This window comes from Falco rusticolus, chromosome 1 (genome assembly GCF_015220075.1).
Source record: "Falco rusticolus isolate bFalRus1 chromosome 1, bFalRus1.pri, whole genome shotgun sequence".
In the NCBI taxonomy this organism is placed as follows: domain Eukaryota; kingdom Metazoa; phylum Chordata; class Aves; order Falconiformes; family Falconidae; genus Falco; species Falco rusticolus.
This window is the reverse complement of record NC_051187.1, coordinates 23,074,156-23,096,765: the sequence shown is the minus strand read 5'-3', so window position 1 is coordinate 23,096,765 and position 22,610 is coordinate 23,074,156. Positions and strand designations below refer to the sequence as shown.

Here is a 22,610-nt window from a genome sequence, read left to right as displayed (position 1 = left end):
TAAAAATAATTAAAAAAACCCAAACCACTAGTAGAAACACCTATCCAGATTAACATGCTGTGGCAGGGAAAATGTTTTACCATATTAGCTATATCAACATTTAAACAGAAATATTTATCAAGAACTGGAGGATTCAAAAGCACATTCCTGGTTTACATTGTTAAGTCTTTGCTTTTCCATTTCCAAACTTTATACCATCTGCAGCTCTCATGTCTCCCAGTAAACCCACATTACCACAGCCTGGTCTGGCTGATTATTAGGTACACTTGGTCTCCCAGCCCAGCGGAGCCTAACTACTTTGCAGAATACTTTGCTCATCTGTAAAACAGCATCCATTTTACACAGAAATATGCTTTATTCGAGATATTTATATGGGAAATAGCAGTATTTCACAAGACTGGAGAACAGTCTACAACTTTCCATCTCCAAGCTCTTTCTTGCTTAAAAGAGCTTGGAGGTGGGAAGTATTTTAAATCAAGAAGTGTGTCTGTCCACGAGGGAGAGGAGTCCTGATCTCTCAGAAGTTGAGCTAAGAGGGGTAAGAAAGCTAGCACCAAAGCAGGGTTTCATCTAAGACAAATTTCTGGCCAAAGCAGTCACCTGTAAGAGCTATTATTATGACTAATAGATGTGGATATCCAAGCAGCCAGAAGCAAACTCCCAGCCCGTGGCCTGATGGCTCCTGATAAACAAGTTGCTTCACGTAAAACTGTTCAGAAAGAGATAAATGGTGCAACTGGGATTACAGACTCTTTCCAATGACATCCTGGGATATAAACTGGCTCAAGATGATCAGCTGCAACACAGACAATCAGGCCTTACGCTCATCAAAATGCTATCTAGAGAAAAAAACTGGTCACTTATTAAATCAGACTTTATACTGACACAGAGGAAGACAGACACATATTCGGCTTTTGTGGATGGAAATGCATCGTGGTAAAGGACCTGCATGGAGATTGCATACATTTCTTTGTGCTATGACTCTATACTGAGCAGCTCACTTTTTTTTGGCTGATTTATTATGGCATATGAACCAACAACCAGCAAATGTTTTCTCCAGTGCTTGCCAAAAGCCAAAAACCACACAAGGAAGGGTTTTACAGGTGAAAGTATACCAAAAATTTGTGTACCCGCAGATGCAGGACTGATTAAAAGGCATGCATAAAGTGAGGTAATTTCTAAGCAGGTGTCTGTACTTACAAAATACAAATTAAGATATATACACACTTTATCAGAGTTTCTATAAACAGAGTTAATCTAGAGATATGTCTAAACGTGTACCAATTTTAACTAATTTTAGATTAATGAACAAGTTTGTTAAGGAGTTTTTAAAGCAACTTTTATTTTAGTAAGTGCCGAACAGTGTTATAAAGCAGAAATGTCCAAGCATCAGAGACAAAGTGGAGGACTCATTTCTTATTTTTCTATAGAGAAAATGTGCAGTAACATAAATTATCAATTCACATTATTTGACAGAATAAAAAGTGACCTTTTCAATATTATCTCAGTCTTGTTACTTCTGATTATTTTCTTCAGCTAAATTTATCATTAGTTATTTTTAACCATGAAACCAAGTGTATTTATGGAATTAGTCTCTGATATGGTAGTTACTTGGGTTTCTTATTTTGATTTGTTTTAAATGTAATTTAAGACCTCATGAACAATAACCTAATATTTAAGTATCTGATTGCCCTGTTTCTATTTTGCTATGCATGGAATTCATACATTGTTGTTTTATGTAACTATCACCTCCTATACACTCTGGAACTATCCTTAAATTTTGGTCTGACTTTCTTTTTTCCTTGTGAGAACCTATTATTTAGCTATTTACTAGCTACTAGCAGATGAAAGATTCATTCTACATTTATTTGATGATCATTATTCCATGTTAAAAGCCCAAAGATATTTGGTAATAAATAAGTGTATTTTCGTAAGTGGTTACAAACCTTAATGCAGAGCCCTCTAGCAACTACATGTCCGCATGGTGTATACATGCAAATCCCTGTTTTATCTGCCACTTTTCAGTCAGTATCTTTTTAACCCAAACAGCATGAAATAGCATTTAGATAAAGATCTTAGATGAACTGTTTCATTGTGCTCCAATCCTTTTTTCCAGATCAAACCCCATCTCTCTGAGGTAGCGTCTCACTCCATGTTCTTTTCTTGCCACATGGGTATTTCTTTATTGAACAACTTAACAGTAGGACAGATAAGGATTAGTATGTCCTTTTCTGTATACTTGTTTGCACAATAAATTACAAATGATCTAGATATTCATTTGAATGATAGCATTTTGATTGTTTTCCTTTAAGTGTCCCAGTTTTAGCCAGGAATAAATACTACCATCACACTGCCAAAAATCTTTAGAAATTGAGTGCCTTGAGTCCACCAGCTCTGTAGCTGCTTTCTGCCTTTGTTAAGCTTCTCTTTGCATTTACAGTCCAAATTTGAACTATGCAGATGTGTAGTCGATTTAATTACACAGTCATAGCATGTGTGAGGCACTAGGCACTGTCAAAATTTGAAGAAAGGCAATCCCTAGAGGCACAGTTTGCTGTTTCTACTGAATGGCTATTGTCTCTCGCCTAGTTCAGTATTTTTGCTGTCACCACATGAAGTTCTCTGTACAGTTTTTCAGAGGGCTAAGCCTGTGCCAGCTTGCTCCTTCTAACCCTGTGTTTTCATGTTGACTTGGATGTCAGTACCTATCTACTTACAGCAGTAGTCTTACTACTGCTTTTATTTGTGCCAGCAAAGAGTTTTTCATATTTCAGCTCCTAGCCCTCCTCCCTGACAAACACATTTACTGTCTTGTAAGAAAGAAAGAAAAAATGTTGAGAGAAGAGCCAGTGTTTTGCTCCTCAAATGAATCCTAGAAGACAAAGATCAGGAAAAATGCCTAGTTAGTCACTACATAAAGAAAAAAGCTGCATCAGCTCTTATCTGACCCTTTTTCTCATTAGCACTTCAGGAATTCACCTTGTTCAGTGTGGCATGCCTTCCCAATTAGAGATCAGGCCTCCAAAAAGGATGCCAAAGCAGTAGGGATAACTAGGTGAAGCTGGGATTATTCTTACGACCTGCTGCAGCCACTGGGTAGAGCACATCCATGCAGCAGCTGCAAATTTTTCCATGATCTCCTGGAGCTGGTAACAAAAGCTGGGCATGAGACCTCTGGTTTAATAGAGAAGTCTCCTGGTAGAGTCAAGGATGGCAGTAAAGTCAGGACAGAGGGATTTTTCTCAGAATTGGTGTGGTTTTTGTCCAAGGTTGTAGTTTGGGTCCAGAGTTAGCATTGATGCAATCCAGGGGAAATTAACACAGGTCTAGCTATTTTGATCTTGTCTCTCTGGTGACTTGCAAAACATTGGGGTTTGAATTCCAATCATAATCCAGCTTTATAAACATAATTCTCTCTTTGTCTAACAACATGCCACTTCCACTCTGAGCTTCTCTATACTGATGACCATATATATGAATCCCTGAACTACTTCAGCTAGTAAGTCAAAAATCCTTAAACTGAAAATCAATTCTGAAAACAGAGATAACATCAGTCCAGTTCCACTGTTCCACTACTTGCAACTACAGGGCAGAGAGATCAATGAGAACCTGAGCATAAATGTCTGTTCGTAACATAAGAAGTGTTTATAAGTAGGTAACCCTCCTTTATAAAATGCTTCCCTCTCTGGGCTCTGATCACAGCTGCTTTTGCAGAATGTTATGAGGACGTGAAAAGAAAGAAAAGAAAAAAGCCTCTTGGCTTTAGATGGGAGATGTTACTTCTCTGGAAAGGAACCAGAACAATTTACTGAGTTAAAGGCTTCTACATTTGGCCATATGCATTTTTCTTTAGAAATGCAGCAACAATCAATCCAACATGAAAGCCAGACAGACATGTGACTTCCACTGCCCGCTTTAGGTGGAAATTCTCTTGTATTAGAAACTGCCGAGCATGTGAGTGAGCAGGAGGGAGCAGGGTGGAGAGGTTTAGTCCCTGGTTGTCATTCTTTAGGTGTGACCACAATGCTGCAATCTCTGGAACGCAGCTGGACAGAAAGGATGAGGAATGCCCCTGCCTCCCTTGGGGAAATCAGTCTGATGATGCCAGGAGCTGTGACTTGTCTCTCCAGGAATGTTGCCACCTGCAGCAATTAAACATCCTCTATAATATGATGTAAGCAAGAGGATATTTTTCCCCAGAAACTGCCAGATCATTGTTTCCTCCAAGTGCCTCTGACAGGCAAGAAAATTAATGCAATGAGGAGTCCTCAAAATGGGGTACTGTGTCTGTCCTGAAAGCAGGTGAGGGATGCTGTGCATAGCTTGACAAAATTAAGCAAGCCTGATAACTCCATCATCAGGTCCCCAGACAAATCCATCAACTAGCGTTAAAGGAGCTGAAACTACGTCCAATCTCCATGCTGTCATCCACCTTCACTGCCTTTGTTGGATAGGAAACAAAGCACATGCATAAAATCACTGCTGGATGCATTTTGTCATTCCACATGCCACGAGCAGACTTCCCAACAAACTCCAGTGGCCTTTGTTACATATCAGAAGACAAGAGAACTACTATATAGCAATGGAATTTTTTCTCCCAAGTCTTTTTTAAAGCCTTTCTTTAGGATCTCCCTCAAAACTCCTCCCTTATGTCAACAGAAACTCTTGCTTAGATATGTTTCACTTGTTATTTTTTATGAATATGCGTGATCAAAGACTAACAGCTCTCAGAGTCAAGGAAACACAGTTATACATATCACAATTCACCCACAAAAGGTCAGATATGCTATATGTACAATACACATGAAAGGGAGACCTTCCCCTTCAGCACACTGTGATGGAAAGTTGTTTAGGAACACATTGTCCATCTTTTCAGAACACCCTGCAAAGTGCCTTTGCAAAGATCTTACCTGCTCAGTGATGAAGGAACTTGAAAAAGTGACAGCTGACCAAAAGAAGATCCCACAGCTGAGAATGATCTTTCTGTTGAAACGGTCACCAAGGTAACCAAAGATAGGCGCTGCAACCATGAAACTACAGATGAAAACTGAAAAAGAGAGAAAAAGGAAAGAAATATTTAATAAACATCAGACCAAGAACACGAAAACTAATTTTCTGCAAGACAAATCCTCTAGAGAACAGTTCCATTTAATCAGACATTCTGCAGCCCTGACTTAGAAAGTTGTGCAGTCTGATAGGCTTTCAGAAGTCAGGGTTTCCTTAATCAAGTGGGTTTTTCATTCCCAGAGAAACTTCAGGCGAGGGAACTGATATTACATTTGAAAGCACCAGCCCCTCACAGTCCACTGTGAGCTCAGAATCCAGGGATGGGCAAAACCAGGACAGAATAAATTCAGAGCTTCTGTCTAAATGGCACCGAGAAGGTGAAGTGGTGGTTAGAAGGAGTTGCACATGAACAGAAACAAGCCAAGGGCTCCTTGTTGGCTCTTGCAGCAGAGACCACGGAGAAACGGGCCACAGAGGCTGAATTTCTTTCATCCTTCCTAGCAGTATTTTAAGGCAACCACGCAACAGTGAGGAAAAACAGTAAACACTACTATCATCCTACTGGCACCACCTCTGTCCTTAGAAAACTCCTGTCTCCTCACTATGTCCTTTCACCAGCACCGAACTTGTATTTAAATCCACCACGGAGTAGCAGTTTCACTAAAAGAAAGAAATATAACCTACAAAGCTCTAACAGGCCAGGGATGTCCTCATCTGAAAGCCTACAAGTTCACCTTTCCTGTTTGCTTCCCCCAAAAAATCTCCCAAAGCATTAACCCAAGACCTTCTGTCACGTAGGAATGAGGCTCATGATAAAATAACCTCTGCAAAATCTCCTCGACTTCAGACTTCACTCCTCCAGTCTAGCTCCAGTTTGGCCAGTGACACCACTGAGGACACCTGAAATGAGGCAATCACACCATATTCACGATTCACTTGGAACTTGGCAGAAATAGCCATGTTTTGAGCTGATTTATACCTGGTTTTTGTCTGTCCACATTAGAGATCTGCATGAAAGCAACATCAATTTTACTGCTATGTAGTATAAACTTTTCGACTTTCACTGACTGTCTCAGGTTCAGCAAACCCAGAAGGATTTGGGGGGGACACTAGAATACCTGGAGATCCCTCTTAAGTTGCAGAGTTACGTCTCTCATTAATTACTGGGTAGTTCTTGGAAGGCAGGGTGGGCTTTTGGTATTGTCTAGGCCCACCAATCTACTTTTAATTGTATAAAAGGGGGTGGGTGGGATAGAATAGGAAAAAAAGAGGCAAGAGCAAAGGACACACACCCTTTTGGTTGGAATGTGTGCATAAAATTATAGTGGTTAAGACTCAAATGATGAATTTTTCATGGATAATGATATACGATAGCTCAAAAACATGCCGCATGCTGAATTATGAAATGATCTAAATGTCTCTTTTTTTTTTTAGCATATTACGATGTCAAAGCTGCTTTATAAATAATACATATCCATTTGCATCTATATTTTGTGAGACATGATTGTGCATATATCAGTTTTGCACTGTGGTATTTGATCAAAATTACAGATTTACTCTTTTTACATTTAGAGTAAAATAAATGGAGATACTACAGAAATGTTAAGACATGTGAAGAGGCACACACAGCCCTGGATCACACGTATTTCAATAGTAACGCTATGAACAAGGTTGCTGTTAAGCTAGCACATAAACCCTATGGGTAGACGGGATGCTCGGTTCCTGCATCTATCCCCAAATCCTTGTGCAAACAAAACCTGTTGAATAAACCTACGAGCACTTACACCGTGCTTTCGTCTCCTGTGTTTTACAGAAACCCCACACAAGTAGTCTGAAACGCAGCTTAGCACTCCATCCCCAGGAAACCAGCCCCCATGGAGGTCGGGGGGGCTGCTACGTTTTAGGAAGGCCAGGCAGTGCTGCTGCCCCATCCCTGTGGCACGCACGCTCCCAGTGCAGAGCGCCAGCTTTGCCAGACAGGATTGGTGCACGGCTCCAGCACCACGCAGGCTCCCACCTCCTGCTCAGCTGGTGCACGCAATGCTTGGCATAGCCCAGGGCGCCATGCTCTGCCGACCCTGGCTCCCTGCTCAGTGGCAGGACACAGCCTGCCTGGGTGAATGCTCTCTCTCCCGCGCAGGGGCATTTTGTCATCTCGCCCACCCCTGCAGCACAGTCCAGCTCCCCGAGCTGCACAGCCCTGAAAGCCTCGATCTCCAAGGAACTTGGCTCTAGTAAAGCAGAAGGGGCTTACAAATCTCTGCTCTACAAGGTACATCTGCACTGGCCCCGGTCCAACAAGGCACTTAAGCACATGCTTATATTAAGCACTTTGGAGTCATCAATTCCATGATTAAGTGCTTTCCTGAATTAACACCAAAGTGCTTGGCACCTTGCAAAGCCGGTGCAGCAGCCTGGCATGAAGGATGTGTGACTGTTTATTGGGAATGAGAAACAGAAAATGACTCTGACTTGTACAGAGCAGTGTGCCCATTGCAATTTGACCTTACCCTTGGAAGGACACTGAAATTCATTCATCTCCAAATCAGATATTCTGCTATTTTTACAATGTAAAAAGACATGAAGCTAAAAATGCTCCCAAGGGAAAATTAGATATAGCCAAGTCAGCATCCCACCATTTCAAATATTGAAAAACCTGATTAATTAAACTTTGAGACAAGGGGGTGTGATCCAAAATTCACATTAATCCGTAAGATTATTAGCTTCCATGACCTCTGGATCACAAATGCAATGTCTAATTCTGGAATTTGGGCAAAAGCAGGCAAAAAGCACAAACCTCCTCTTTGGAATAAAACAAACTGAAAACAAGATCATCCAATGCCTTTCCAAGAACACACATCCTGCTGTTACTCAAATCCCTTCAGTGAATTTATTTTTGGAAGATTCTGAACTAAGCTTTGAGCTTTGTCACAGGTAAGCAGCTGACTTGACAGTTCCACAAGGTGTAAAATGGAAGGACAACAGAACCTAATAAATAATAGCTAATGGAACACAGCTGTCATAATAATAAATGCAATTTATGTCAGAGTATTTATGACCCAAATATGCATCAGAGCACTGATTGATTGAAATAAATGCAGAATATGATGGCTGTGTGGTCTGTCAAAAGGATCTGCCTGTTACAGGCATTTCGCGTGAATCAATTTTTGCAATTACTCCTGCAAATGACAGACAAGACTCCTGAACGAGAGGCTGGGTTGGCAGAATAGACTTGAATGAATCTAGGGGACATTACCAGGTGAGGTGGAAACCTCAGTTACTCTAGATCAGGAGTTGAGGTTCTGCGACAGCTAAACACCACAAAGGGCAGATCTTACCCAGGCGACAGAAAACTGCCAACACATTCAGTTGGAGAGAGGGGCAGCAGAAACGTGAATAATTTGTAAACACAGCCTCAGCATAAGGCAGAGGGGTGCCTTCCAGTGATGGAGCCTGGCACCCATGCCTCTGTCTTCCTGCCTGGCTCCTCTCCCCTCTTCCACAGCATTTTCTGCTCCTTGCACTCACCTACTCCCCTATTAATACTGAAATGGCACCACAGCAGCTGCTGCTTCGGCTCAACCCACTGCCACAAATCTTTTCTATCAGGAGAGCGCGGTGACAGAGGCTGATATTTCATTTGCCTCTTCCCAATCAACAGCTCCTTTTCCCATTTACACTTAAAGCCATTTCAGAATATTACCAAGTCTTGAAGAGCTGTACAGTGCAAGCCAGGGCAGAGTCAGAAATCCACTGGGATTTAGGATGAGCTACTGAAAAGGTAGTGATTGCATTCAGAGCAGCTGTGAGCAGGTATAGCAACGTCAGTCACCATTATGCATGCCATAGAGCTAATTCCTCTTGGTAAATGATCTCCAACAGTGCCGGCAGAAGTGGCTCAGTCCCAGCATTGGGTGGAGCTGGGATACATTTCTGCAGGAGCAAATTATCATGTGAGCAAAGGATGAATAAACAGACACATAATGAATGCCATCCCAGGAGGGAGGTTCTTTTAAGTACAGGTATTTTCAAAAGGAGATCCTATTTGTCTTTATACCTCCTTTGTGGCTTAGCCGCTGAAATGCCAACTGCGGTGAGAATGCAGGAAGAGTGTAATTGCCCAAACAGGACGGCTTGGTGTCTATTTCTGCTTCTGAATGCCTGTCCCACCCTTGTACAGGTGCACAAGCACCTTCGCAGCCAGCACTGCCCAGCTTTTTCTGTGCACGGCTGGAATTACAAAAATGTGCAGCATAAAATAAAGTATAAAAATCTTACACCTCCCACCCAAACTCTCACCAGAGAAGGACAGCATCCTCCTCAGCCTCTGTTGCCTACTTCATGTACCGTATCTCCAGTCATCTTTCGGGGATTATGGCCAGGGAGCTGTTACTCAGCCCACAGTTTCCCCTCTGAAGAGCTGTCTGTGTACCCAGCGGAAAAGTAAACCCCCAGACAGTGCTAGCAAAGGAGGCGAGGGGAGAGGGAGAAACTGTACTTCAACAGTCACAAAAAGCTCCTGACTACTGGAACTAGACTTCACTGCTCTTATTTTTTCTTCTCCAAACAAAACTTTACCAGCTTGAGATGACAACTAAAATGGCTCTGACCCATCAGCTATCCACCCCTTGATTGCAAAGGCACCGGTGCCTCCGTCTCACTTGCTCTTTTCTTACATGGACTGATCAGCCCTTTGTATCTCAGAGGGGCTTCTCCTGCCAGCTACATACCGGTGTAGTATAACTGAGAGGGAAGAGAGGCACTGACAGAGGTGCACACGCAGAGCCTGCTTTTCCTCAGTTACTAGAAGGCTAAGAGGATCACAGGCACCTCCAAGAAAAGATCCCTTCTTTTGGTTTTGACTTCAAGCATAGAGGGTTTATTTTTTTCCTATCAGGAACAATGCTAGAAAGCTTCAGGTTCAGGTAAAAATAGCTCTCGCTCTCTCTCTATGCAGGGATGCTCAGCTCAGCCAGAGAAAAAAAGTGGCTTTGAGCTCTGGGTCAGCATGAAACCATACATACCCGTCTAATTGAGTGCTGACAATGTGTTTGGCTCTGTGGAAGGCAAACCCAGACAGCCTCTGCCTCAAGGGACGGGCAATCCACTTAAACACAGCAAAGAACTATGTGCTGTGAGGTTGTTAATATTTTCCCAACAACAAATTTCCAAACAATGAGAACACCTAAACACCCAGCTTGCTCTGGATGGGATAATTTCCAGGTGTGTACAAGCACAATCCTGCTCTTTCTGCATAAGACACTGCCCTGCTTGGATTTGTTCAAGGCGCTTTACTCCAGGGACTTTCAGTTGTGAATGCACAATGTTTCTCAAGCTGCTTATGGGACCAGCTGCCATCTACCTGCAATAAAGGCTCTTCTAATGCCCAACCAGTCCCTCTGTTTCAAAGACATGCTTTTGCAATGCTTCTTGGTTTATTTTCATTTTCATTATAGTTTTATGCTATAATAATACTACTCAGCACATATATACACAGCACACTTAATCACAGTGAGGCTTGGGACAATTTAGAAATGAAGTTAAACATCATTAATTTCTACTTCAGGGCTACGGAAATTAAGACTCGGAAAAGTGACCTGCCCAGGATGAACTACAAACATCTTGAACCCAGGCAGGTCTTCCAGCTTCATCAGTGTCCTGTTTACGAGCCCGTATCTATGCTAAAGGTATTTTTGAAAGTCTACAATCAGTATTGAAAGCGATTATTTTTTTCTTACAGCACCATACAAGCCAAGCAGGAAAAAGATCCTTCCATGCTACTTAACCACTGAACTCAATAGCTCAGACCCAACATGGTGATGTGATCAAGGTAGAAGTGATACCTGACTATGCAGCAATCCAAGGCTCTGAGAAATCTCAGCAATGTGATTTAAAACATTCATCCTTTGAGAGAGATGAATTCTTACAACACAATAGGTTATACAAAATATCAGCCTTCAAATCATCGTCATAAACCCTGCTATAGGTACGCTGTTACATCACTCTCCGCCTGCTCTTTGTTTTACTTCATTTCTAATTCAACAGCCAACAGATGGATCATGCTACAGCATTTTGCCAAGTGCAAAACACAAGATCAGTGGGTTCCAGACTATCATGCAGACTAGAAGTTTCTGACAAGTGTGAGGAGCTTTGAAACACACCACTAGTTCCGTATGTCATGCAAAGCTGTCATATACTGACAGCACTGAGCACAGGAGCATTTAAAGAAAAAGGCTTGAGAACACACCAAATCAATTGGACTTAAGTATATAAATGTTTGGTTTGGAGGCGGCCTGTATTCTCTCCCACAGATGAAAGAGGGAATTTCATAAATGCCTCCTTGTGTGCTTGTGTCCTCAGCAAATTAACGAGGAGAAAAGCAGTGCTTTAAAAGGTGTGGACCTATTACTCACACAGTTTGTCTTTCTCTAGTATCTCTCTGTTTGGCAGGACACTCTAGATTGCGTTTCCCTCACCATAGATGCCATTCATCAGTATTCAAGCTCCAATCTTGTCTTCTCCATAGGGAGCATATTGCACCATGAGGTGTCAGTTTTCTCCTTAGAGCAAACTGATGTAAAATATAAACAACATGTTTAGGATTACTATATACACACACAGTTGACATACACATTTACATTGAGAAGGTGGCTACTGTACAATACTGCTTAATTTCATTTGCTGTGACAAGGTCAGAACCTGATTACAGAAGAAAAAAAAAATGAAGACATATAAGGCCCAAACACAGCTTTTCTGGCAAGTTCGTGATTGACTCAACAATACACAAGATGCAGCCCCAAGAAGAATTCAGTACTGATAATTCCACCCCTTTTCCAGGGGTTCTTCCAGGATTAGCCCTTATATTCCCAGCAAAGGATATCCTGAAGGCTTGCTTTGTTTACCTTAACCAACAAGAATAATTGCTTCAGTGGGAATTGCTGGGAAATCTAGCCCTTGGAAACAGAAAATCAGATAAGAATAGCCAGAAGACTAGCCCAGTAACACACTCATGTCACCTGAGATTTGAGAGGGACTGTGCTGGGCAAAGAGCAACCACTGTGGTCAAATATGAGTAACTGCTGTTAAAAGTGCCATATATAGAACACTACATCAGTGATCCATACAGTGGTGAGTATGGGATGTTACCGATGTGAGGCATATTTCACTTACTCTGTGCATTGCTGCATAGGGATAGAGAAATATTCCTCTCCAGTCCCAAGTGCCCAGACAAGAGCTACAAGAAATAGCTCTAACAAAAGCGAAGGCTAAAAAGGGAAACAACCCTTACACGTGAGTACTGTTGCCCACAGACTGGCAAAGACTGTGGTCCAGCGGCCGTGGCAGCTCCTTACATGAGTAAGCTTGCAGCCAAAATTATTCCAGTACAAATAAACCCATGAAACATTCAGCTCAACAAATCCATCCGCAAGTACTGCTGCGTGTCCAGTAGCAGAAGGAAACCCATAGCTTTAAGATGTGAACTACTGCCATTCTGGTCTTCGAAAGAGCCCATTTTATGGGCTGTTTAGAGAATCTGGGACAGTTTGAGCACCACCAGTGAGCAGTGACCGTAACCAGTGAGCTGCCAGCTGCTGGCTTTGGCACTGCTGCTGGCGGGCTGAGACAGGCACATGCTCATAACCAGCAGATAGAGAGAAACCAACAACTGATCAGGTACAATGCACTGCAAAGAACACAAACCCTGCCATAACGCACACTGCCTTCCACATGAACTTAAAAAGAAAGACAAACAATGTCTCCAGCCTACTTTCTGTAGACCTAAGTCAGTATCTCTGTAAAACTGATCACTCTCTGGTCCTCAGTTCTATGGTCCATAGTATATCAGCGCTCCTCCAAGAGCAGCAGTGATGCTCCACTCACTTAAGCCTCACAAATACTGCTGTAAGGTTTCAAAGTTCAAAATTTGTCTTGGTTTCCTGATACAGGCAATCAGCATTGTAAAGCCAAGGAAAAAATGGCTTTGAATTAAAAGCCCAGATGTAAAACAGCACTCAGATTTGTCACCCCTTTTTTATTAATTTCCAATATTATGTCAATTAAAGCTGCATTTAAAGATTCAGTTGTTCATATCTGGCTAATAGCTAAAGCAATTAAGTAGAATGTTATTCACAATTATTATTTCACAACCGTTTCACACATCCACTGAGGTCCAATTCTGTCACGCTGTACTTCAAAATTTTTTATCTAAGTGTACAGTGGAAAAGCTACCATTTTACTCTGCTGTTCAGTCTCTCCGGATGTCCAGCATATTTACTTGGAGCAGGAGCTAACTTGCTATGAGATTAAATTTTGAGCAGCTGTACACAGACAACATAATTCAACAAGAGAGGAAAAACTCAAACCCACCTTCTGCTTTTCACTTTGGGAATTACAGTGATTACATTACCATTGTTTTAAAGGGATTTGGGCAACCTGAACATCAATAAACCAGTTACTGTGTTCCTAGAGATGTGCTTCATAATACAATGCTGCAGGCAGCAATCCAAAGGAACGGTTCCAGCGTACAGCTTACAGTCCACTGCTTCCCTTGCACCTAAACTGGTGCTTGCTTGACCCTGCTGTGAGCTGATTCTGGGAGACCAGCAGCCAGCCAGCCCTGACAAACATCTTTCAATGAAATAAATAGTGTATTTGCAGGCAGAATGCCGTCTGTGGCTACAAAGCGTGTTTGATTGGGGGATTAAAATTTACACATGAGAACATTTGAGGAGGAGCACACACCACCCCTCCCCATCAATTAAAAAAAAAAAATAATCTCCACATCTGGTTCAGTTTCACAATCTCGTTCCTTACATGGTGGCCAAAAAGAGGAGGCAGGAACAGGAGGCTGTGGCGGAGTTTGCTTTCCATGGCAGCGCCATACAAAAGGCATGGAAATTATTGTCAAAGACAGCATTAGCTTGCTGACATTTAGCAGCAGAACCTAGAAAATGAGCTTGTCTGTCAGTGTTTAAACTCTGCCTTCACATTTCTTACCATTTGGAAATGAATGATTAAGTAAGTCAAGGCCAGTTTTGTTTTATAGCTGCTTCCACTTTGAGTTGTTTTTCTGCAAAATGCTTTTAGTGTGGTTTGATTTAGACCCCTGACCAAAGCTGATGGAAGGACTCCCACTTGACTCAGCAGGCATTAGAGCTGAGGTTTTTTGTTTAGATAGAACTGCTTATGAATCCCCAACGGCAGCAGAGATCAGAACCTCTTTACCATTAAACAGGTTTTACTACTTGTAAGTTTACTGCATCCCTGTAACATAAAAGGTTATTACTGGGAAAAGTACAGAGAGCATCAAAAAGAATTGTCAAAGGGATGAAACAGGTCCTGTTACAGTAAAACTTTAAACATATTGGAAAAGAAATAACTGATGTGGGATATAGAAGAGATCTAGCACCATGAGTAGCATGGAAAAGGGGAAAACTGAATCACCTCCTCTCTTAGAAGACTGACCAGGTGGCATCAGATAAGACTGGCAGCTGCAAAATTCAAATCAAAGGAGGTATTTCATGAACAAAACTTAACTACACACTGGGATTTTATCACAGGAGGCTATGGGAGCTCAGAGTTCACATTATTTCAGAACAGGCCTGGACAAAGTCCTGGGAGAACACTAATTTAAGGACTGTTAAAAATAACTCCTTGTTCAGAAAGTCCTCAGCTATCCAGCTGATAGCGTATACTAGGGAACTATCACCATAATTTTGTCCTGTTCTTTTTTTGGGTTTTTTTTCCCCTATATATGTGCTAATGATCACAATCAAAGACAGTAATACACTAAAAGGACCTCTGGACTGGACTGGTACAACTATTCCCATGTTATTCTGAAAAAAACCCATAAAAAATCAGGAAGACAAAATTGCATCTGCATCATTTCTGCAGCTTGTTTAGGTAATGGCTTATTAACATGTTACTGAATTGCACCTAAAATTATTTCCAAAAGCTGGAGTGTGGTTGACAGTTAAATTTCTAAAACCACAAGTGACTTTGTCCCTGCACATGTACGCTCACAGGGTAAAGTAATGAAGTACCCAGTCAGTTAACAGCAGCTTTGTCCTCTTGCAATTTCTTCTCCATTTGACTTAACTGGTTCTGATGGAGAACTTTGCCAGTTAACTCAGTGGAGTGAAAGAGCATCATCCCTTCCTGGCTGCAGCCTTGGTGCTTACACAATGTGTGACACGGGTCGCTTTGCCATTGTGCAATCAGTTGCAGGGAAACTTCATTAACTTAGCTAGCCAATTAGGACGGATTGGTATCCATTCCGGTCAATCCTGAATTAGACATGAGATCCCAGATGTACGGAGATTGGTCAATAGTTTTGCAGCACTGCAACATCATGAGTGGCACTGCTACAAGACTGGTTTTGCCTCAACATGACTAAAATACAGCTAAAACAATCTTAGCTGCTGTTACAGAAACAGCCAGTAATCACTCCTAGCACCCATGAAAGTCTGCACATGAAAAAAAACAGTTTTGCTTTTCCCTTTCTGTGCAGTTTTACAGGACATTCTGCACGTGCCATCTGTCTGAGAGCTTCAATCAGAAATAAATCTCCAGCAGGGAGGAGGGCTGCTCTCATCTGCCAGGAGGATGAAGAACCTGTAGTCAGGGCTCAGGGCTAGAGAAAGGTGTCTTAAGAAAAGCATTTAAATAAAGACAAACCCAAAGGATCTTTATTTTATTCTATAAACAGGTGGCCAGAAGCAAGCTGCTTTCCTTAGGGCAAGAACGGTTATGTGCACTTTTGCCCACAAAGCCTTTTTGACCACGGCGTGCATTTAAACACACCAAGAAATGACAGCCTAAAGCTGATAATGCAGAATAATCTAAAGCCCTTGATCCTTGAAATCTGCATGAGTACCATGAATTAGATTTAACAAGCAATACAATATTTTAAATCTATTATTCTCTTAATAGGATGACAGATCATTTGTATCTCATACAAACAGAAATAATGTTCCTTGTTTCCTATTTGAGATAGAGGGAGAAGACTGTTTTCATCCTAAAATAAGGTTTACATCCTACTTTACAACTGCACCACTAATCCTACGTTTCACCTTAACTAACATTTTGATTTCCAATAATTAACTAGTGTGCAACAGAAGTTATTTAGTCTCAAAAAGAAATCAACCTGAAAACCTACTTCTTGCAGCAATAGAGAATAGGAGAGTGACACTTTCAAAGTACAGTGTATTACTAACAAATTCTTTGCTACACATATTTTACCAACAGCAGCAGCTCCCTAAGAAAAACAATGCAGTAGGAAGCGCTTCCCCTTCTCTTTAGAGTGGAATCCAGAGCTTTTCATGCCGTGGTACTCACAGAAACTTGCTAAAAGAAATGTTCATCTGACATATTCTTGTTCCAGAGCCTTTTTCAGCCTTCAGGTTGGTTTGAGTTTGTTTTTAAAAGAGAATTCACAAATAAACGACTGTTCTGCAGTAGGAATGCCTTGCTAAGCTCTACACACAAGCTCCTAATAGCTGCTGGTTGCTCTTACAAAGCAGGAGAAACCCTGTAGTAACCATTTACTTCATAAATATGCCATACAATCAGCTAGGGCACAGGATAGAGCTAACCCCATTACAGTGCCATTACAGGGCGAGGGATTTGGGCAAGGCTGGTGCACAGACACTGGCTTTGCTACTGGTCTTGGCCAGAAGGAGACCCTCAGCCATCTCCTGCTACTAAGGCAGCAAGCCCAGGGGGGATTTTGCAGCTGTCAGCCCTGGGGGCTCTGCTGGTGGCAATGGAGGGGATGCTGAGAGTGGCAAGGAAAGGCTACATCAAAGCCTTGCAAATCCACATTCTGCTTTGGGAATAGCGAGGGGCCGCACATCTTTGCTGACATCCTCCCCAGGCAGCCAGTGGGACTGATTGATTTCTTTTTAATTATTATTACAGTTCTTTAGGGGGCTGTTGTATCATCCATAGTGGGCTTGGCAAAACACATGCTCCCTCTTTTGAAGGGAAAATGGCCATAGTTTCATTTTAATTATGCAGCTGGTTATCAACTAACACAGCACTGACAACCTCATTACAAACATTTTCTACTCTGGCCAGGACAGAAGTACTTTGCTCTCAAGCTTTAAAAGTCTTAAATGTCTGTCAACATCCACCAAAGTTGTCCTAAAGAGAACTGAAACCGAAGACATATCTGGAGATTACATGTTCCAGAAAGCATGTAAACATGCGGCAGAGGGACAGGAAACACTTGGGGGTGAATGGGAGACCCCCAAGGCACTTCAGATCCTGCTCCGTGTTATCTCTGAAGTGCAGGAGCAGAGCACCGATGTCTGGACAGGGAAGGACAAGGAATCATATTCACAACCTGTGTTTGTACATGTGCAAATAAAAGTGTGTTGGGGTTTGGAAGCAAATTTTCACACCATTCTTCTGCAAAATTGTTACCTTTCCAACTCAAGCCATACACCTTCAAGAGTGCTTTTAGCAGATCAGTAAAATGGCATCTTCTGAAATTAATAAAACCTCAATAACTAAGACAATTATCAGTCTGAAGGGGAAAAAATGCTGATTCATCTCTGTGTATTGTAGCTAACGTCCTTCACAGAGGTCGGTTCAGATCTAAATTTCTAAACAGACTAACTTCAAGAAGACGTTTGAAATATCTGATTTTTATTCACTTGCTCTAAGATGCAGGCAGCACCAACAAGGGGTATTGCTCTTAAAAACCTGCCATCTGCAGCCTTATGCTAATTCACTTTTTAAGGAACAGAAATCACTGTGGAATGGGAATATGCTAAAATCCACAGAAGATATGGATGTAAAAGCCATCATGGGTAACTGCTTTTTTTGATGCCAATCCAGCAGCCTGGGATTCTTATTTTCCACAAAGTTTTTCCTCCAACTTTCCCTCCTCCCAGGGATGTTAATGCTTGGTATAGATAGCTTCACATTTATTTGTGGAGGAAACATATAAATTTCATAACAGCACCCACCAAACCGTTCTAAAAAGCTGCTTGCTGGTCACAGAGGGAATGTCAGTATTTTGTCCTGCTCAGTTGTCTATCTTTTTCTGAGTTGCCTGTAAGATAGAACAGTGTTTCATGCAATGACAGCTCTTGCTCTACAAGCCACCACCTATTAGGGATGGGACCAAAACCATACTAATTTTACAGAGGAAATTTCTTTAGTGCTGACTGGGTTTCAATTCAAAGCAGCAACACAGGCGGTGAGAAAACCATCTCTCAATGGAATCTCACAGTTTCTCTTTAACAGCCGTGTCCATCTTTCTGCCTAAGGCATTGGCAGTGAATAAATAATAACAAGTCTCCCAGTAAAAGATCTTTCATGTAACCTCAGGAGACCACTTCATAAGAGCACAAGAACAATGGCAACAGATCAGAAAACCATGTAGTCTTGCATCCTGTCTGTGACAGTGACAGCCATCAGATCCTTCTGAGGAAAGTACACAAAATTCCTACACAGGCAGCTGAATTACTCAGAGGCTGGCTTAAGCCTTCCCAAGAATTATAATGTGTTATCCACATAAAGATCTGGTCTTTCAAGATCTGGCCCTGACAACACTCCTGGTGGCATTCATTTCCACACGCTAACTGCTCGCTGATAAGTTTTTGCAGTGCTTTCCAGCAAACTGGCCCGTACTGACTGTTTCTGCATTACGAGGAAAACAGAAGAAAAACACACACCCTACCTTTTCAAGAGGTTTGTTACTTTATGTGCTTTTACAGTACGCCCCTCCCCCCCTTATTTTTAAGGGCCAGCAAATTAATAATACAGATTATCTTTAAAACTACTCTGTAACAAGGAAGTGAAGGGTGTGCATGTGAAGACAAAATGTGAGGACACGTTTGGGCGGGCTGGCTGAACTGAATGAGACACATTGGCCAAGAGTGTCCTGTGTGTTGATGCATTTGCTGTCTAGTTTCATTATAAGTCACAAATTCTCTAAAAGACAAGGAAGGACCCCTCTGTGCTTTCACCCTGCACCCTGAACTAATCCTTGTTTGTTTTGTTACCCCTGTCATTACACTTGCACAGCCACAGACACTGCGTGTTTAGACAAAAACAATTCACCCATAGCTGCAAGGGCCAGGAAACAAACTGCCAAACCACTAACCCTGACGATGAACAGTACAGCACGGGTCAGGATCCACCAAACAGCAAGATCCACCTGTGGCAGAAAACAAGGGTCTAGCCCCTCGGCAGCTACCATGCTGCTTCTCCTTACTGTATGCCAGGTAACTCCTCCTGTGCTTCTCTTTGGGACTGGCACCTGAAGTACAAGAGGCAGGCTTTCCAGGCAGCCCCAAACCCCACCGTCCTAATGTGATCCGCCAGCGAGCCAGAGGCATTAGGAACATGATCTCAGGACATCCAGAGCACCCTCAGCTCCCACAGCTTCGAGAGTCCAGCATACTTCAGAGGGAGTCTCATCAGCATTTAAACAGCAGTGGGCTGAGCACAGGATAGGGGTCACAAATACCTCCTAATTCCTATCCAATTCCATACCATGCCCATCAGCACTTGAACAACTCTCTGCCAGGGTACAGAGCCACAGGCTTATCAGTCTGCTTTTTCAAATGCCAGCCACATTTCAATAGTTTTTTGTACCACAAAGTACATACAAAGAAACATTGCTATCGACTGCAATTTGCAATTACATATTGACTAGTAGGACAAGAGAGCTGAACAAACAGCAGGCAACAAATAAACACCTACAATGACAAGCAGTCTTCATCCTACAACGAAGAGGGATCACCCAGTACGTAAGAACACCTCTCTCACAATTGGAAGTGGCTAGTGCTATTTGACAGAAATTATTCTCTGATTCAATTTTGCTGCCAGTATTCAGAAATGCTCTTGCCTCTCGTTCTTATAAATGGCAATTTAGACAAAGAGCAAGTGTTCCAGGGTGGCTGGGTGGCCTTCAAAAAGGGATAAATTCATTTAAGGAAATTGTTGAAATACCGAGTGGCTGGGTGGCCTTCAAAAAGGGATAAATTCATTTAAGGAAATTGTTGAAATACTGACATATCCCCATGTTTAATTTGCCATGGTTTGTAAAAGGAAAAGCATCATAACTACACCGAGAACGAATCCGGTCTCTGTCTGTCTTACAGCTGTTACTTACAAGATTATCACCCACATCAATTTTCAGTCTCATCCCTGACTTGCAAAACCACTTCAATACCAAGCTGAACTGCAGCTCCAGAAGTGAGCCTTGCAACTAAACTCGCATCTGTGAGTAAAAGAACATGACCTCTGTAAAAGATCCCAGGGTTAACAGTAGTTTCAATAGCCACTGTGCACGACTGGACCCCGTTCTAAATAATCCCTCATTTTAAATTTCTTCTGACTAATACCCTCCTGGAAGAATGAGTACCACTGAAAAACAACATAGTGAAATGAACACTGCAATGCGCAAGGTTTACAAATGCAATGCCTTCATGCATCATCAATTACATTAATGGAAAAAAGGAAAGACAATATTTGGTGAATCCAGGGATTGTTAACATATTAAAAAAGCCCATTTCAATCAGGCATAAATAAGGGGAAGGTGAGACTGATGACTAAGCAGTGGCCCATCTGAAGTTCAGCGCCTATTCCATTCCCCTTCCCCGGGGAGCACACCATCATAAATGTCCCCAGATGCCAGCTGAGCTTTGTTATTAGCAGTTCTATACAGCTGAAAACTGCATCTTGGGGGAAAACTTGTCATGGTGTTGCCAGCAGTTTATTTGTCTGGTGACTAGACAATGGAATCTAGTTTCTGGACTATGAATCCATAAAGAACAAGTTCAATACGTACAAACAAGGAAAATTAACATGTCTTTTATACACAACGTAAACATTTTCTCAGCTCAGTGTGTCATATACTGTATTGTCCAAGTCATTGGAAGGTGTAACATGAGCAGCTGGTAGGAATATCTCACTGGGGAGCCTTTAGGGAAAATTCAACATCCATTGTATAATATCCTGTATTATTACCTTTTCTGCCATAAAACATCCTCAGTGAGAACAAGAGCAACTTTGGACAACTTGCTTTTCAGGAAAATCTGTTCTCTCTCTCTGTGCGTTTTTTCCCAGAGATACTTGCTTTTAGTATTTTCTTTTTGTCTTGCCACCCTCACTCCCCCTTCCAAATATGACATATTTTGTATCACACTTGCTAATAATTTGCCCTATTACTACATCCATAGGTTTCATAGCCATTAGCACGCAGCATGACTGCTACGTTAGCCAAAAAGCTGGAAGTAACTGAAGGCTCGGGATGGATAAAAGAGAAATGAAACCACCTGCACTTCTCACATGGTGATGCCAGCGGATGGAGGCAGGGCACTGCGCAGACCCACACCACACAGGTCACCCATCAGCAGATGAGATACACGTTTGTGGATTTAGCCTCACCGGTCTTGAGAGGAGCTGGAAGGTCATGTTTCTGAAGCGTGCTCAACTCAGTTTCACTTCACATACCCAAACCTGAACATCCCTTGGGAAAAAGAGATTTTGCACAGTAATGACTAATAGCCCAGGGCACTGGACAGCACTAGAGCCAGAGCAGGGCACTAGTCTACCAGCTTCCACTTATTATGGTATTCACATCTAAAACATCTGTCCCTTGACAGCGACTCTGTAGCCAACAAACTCCAAATACCTTCACCTAAATGGCCAACTTGCAAGGCTGGTGTTTTGACAGATGGTGACAAGTACCAGTGAAAGCTAAATGCCTTGGCAAAGTAGGTTTCTTTATAAGAAGCCCTCATCACATTTTGCAAGAAACGCAACAAAATAACCCTTAGAGACAGATCCTCTTTCTAGGCCCACATGACTAAGCAAAAGCAACCACGTAGCCGATGACAGTTTCAGCACCCTGAGCTATAGTGACATAGTAGTATTTATATATTTATATATTCCAGCAGTGCTCCTGTGAACCCCTGCTTGGGGGACATCACATGGGCAACGTTTTGATGGTAGAAGATGTTAATTTACGAAAAAAATGGGGGATGATGGGGGGGACGGGACCAAACCAGCAAAACTTATAAGGCATTTTCATGTTCCTGTTCTGTAGTTTTACCTTCAAGAAGATTGAGAAAGGAGATTAATTTATCTAGTCAAACACTTGCGTGGTTATCACCATAATAACTCTTTACATCAGCCCTTCTGAAATAATACCTATTTTTAGTATCAGGTTTTTAAAGGATCCTCAACTCAATCACTAATTTTGAGCTTGCAATTTACCCTGTGAGCAATTTTGCTGGTGGAATTAATGCCATTTAACTACTCTGATTTGCTGGCACAATTAGTAAGTTAGGCATTTATGTATCCTAAACTACACCTGTAAAACGGAAGGCTGCTTTTAAAAACAGCTTAAATATGCTTAAATTAAATGCAACTGAGTTCAACTACACAAGGACCTCTAAAGCACCCTGCACATTCCATAGGAAGCAAAAAAAAAACCCCAAACCCGCACCCTCTTTTTTTTTTTTTTAGGTGGCAAAGTTATTCTTTCACTCACCCATCTTTCCTACATGACTCATTCTAGTCACAAAGGTTCTCATGAAATAGTACCTTTCTTTGTCAGACTTTGTCAATGATTTCCAGTG

At 41.9% G+C, this 22,610-nt stretch overlaps 1 protein-coding gene across 4 annotated transcripts in view; it reads right to left on the bottom strand.

The window, feature by feature from the left end:
* LOC119142304 (protein spinster homolog 2-like) overlaps window positions 1-22,610 on the bottom strand; it is a 141,382-nt gene that overhangs the window by 71,412 nt on the left and 47,360 nt on the right. For all 4 annotated transcript variants that reach the window (XM_037375092.1, XM_037375093.1, XM_037375090.1 and 1 more), the window contains exon 3: window positions 4,911-5,047. In XM_037375092.1, the coding sequence (XP_037230989.1) occupies window positions 4,911-5,047 (137 nt within the window). The remainder of the gene's footprint in view (window positions 1-4,910; window positions 5,048-22,610) is intronic.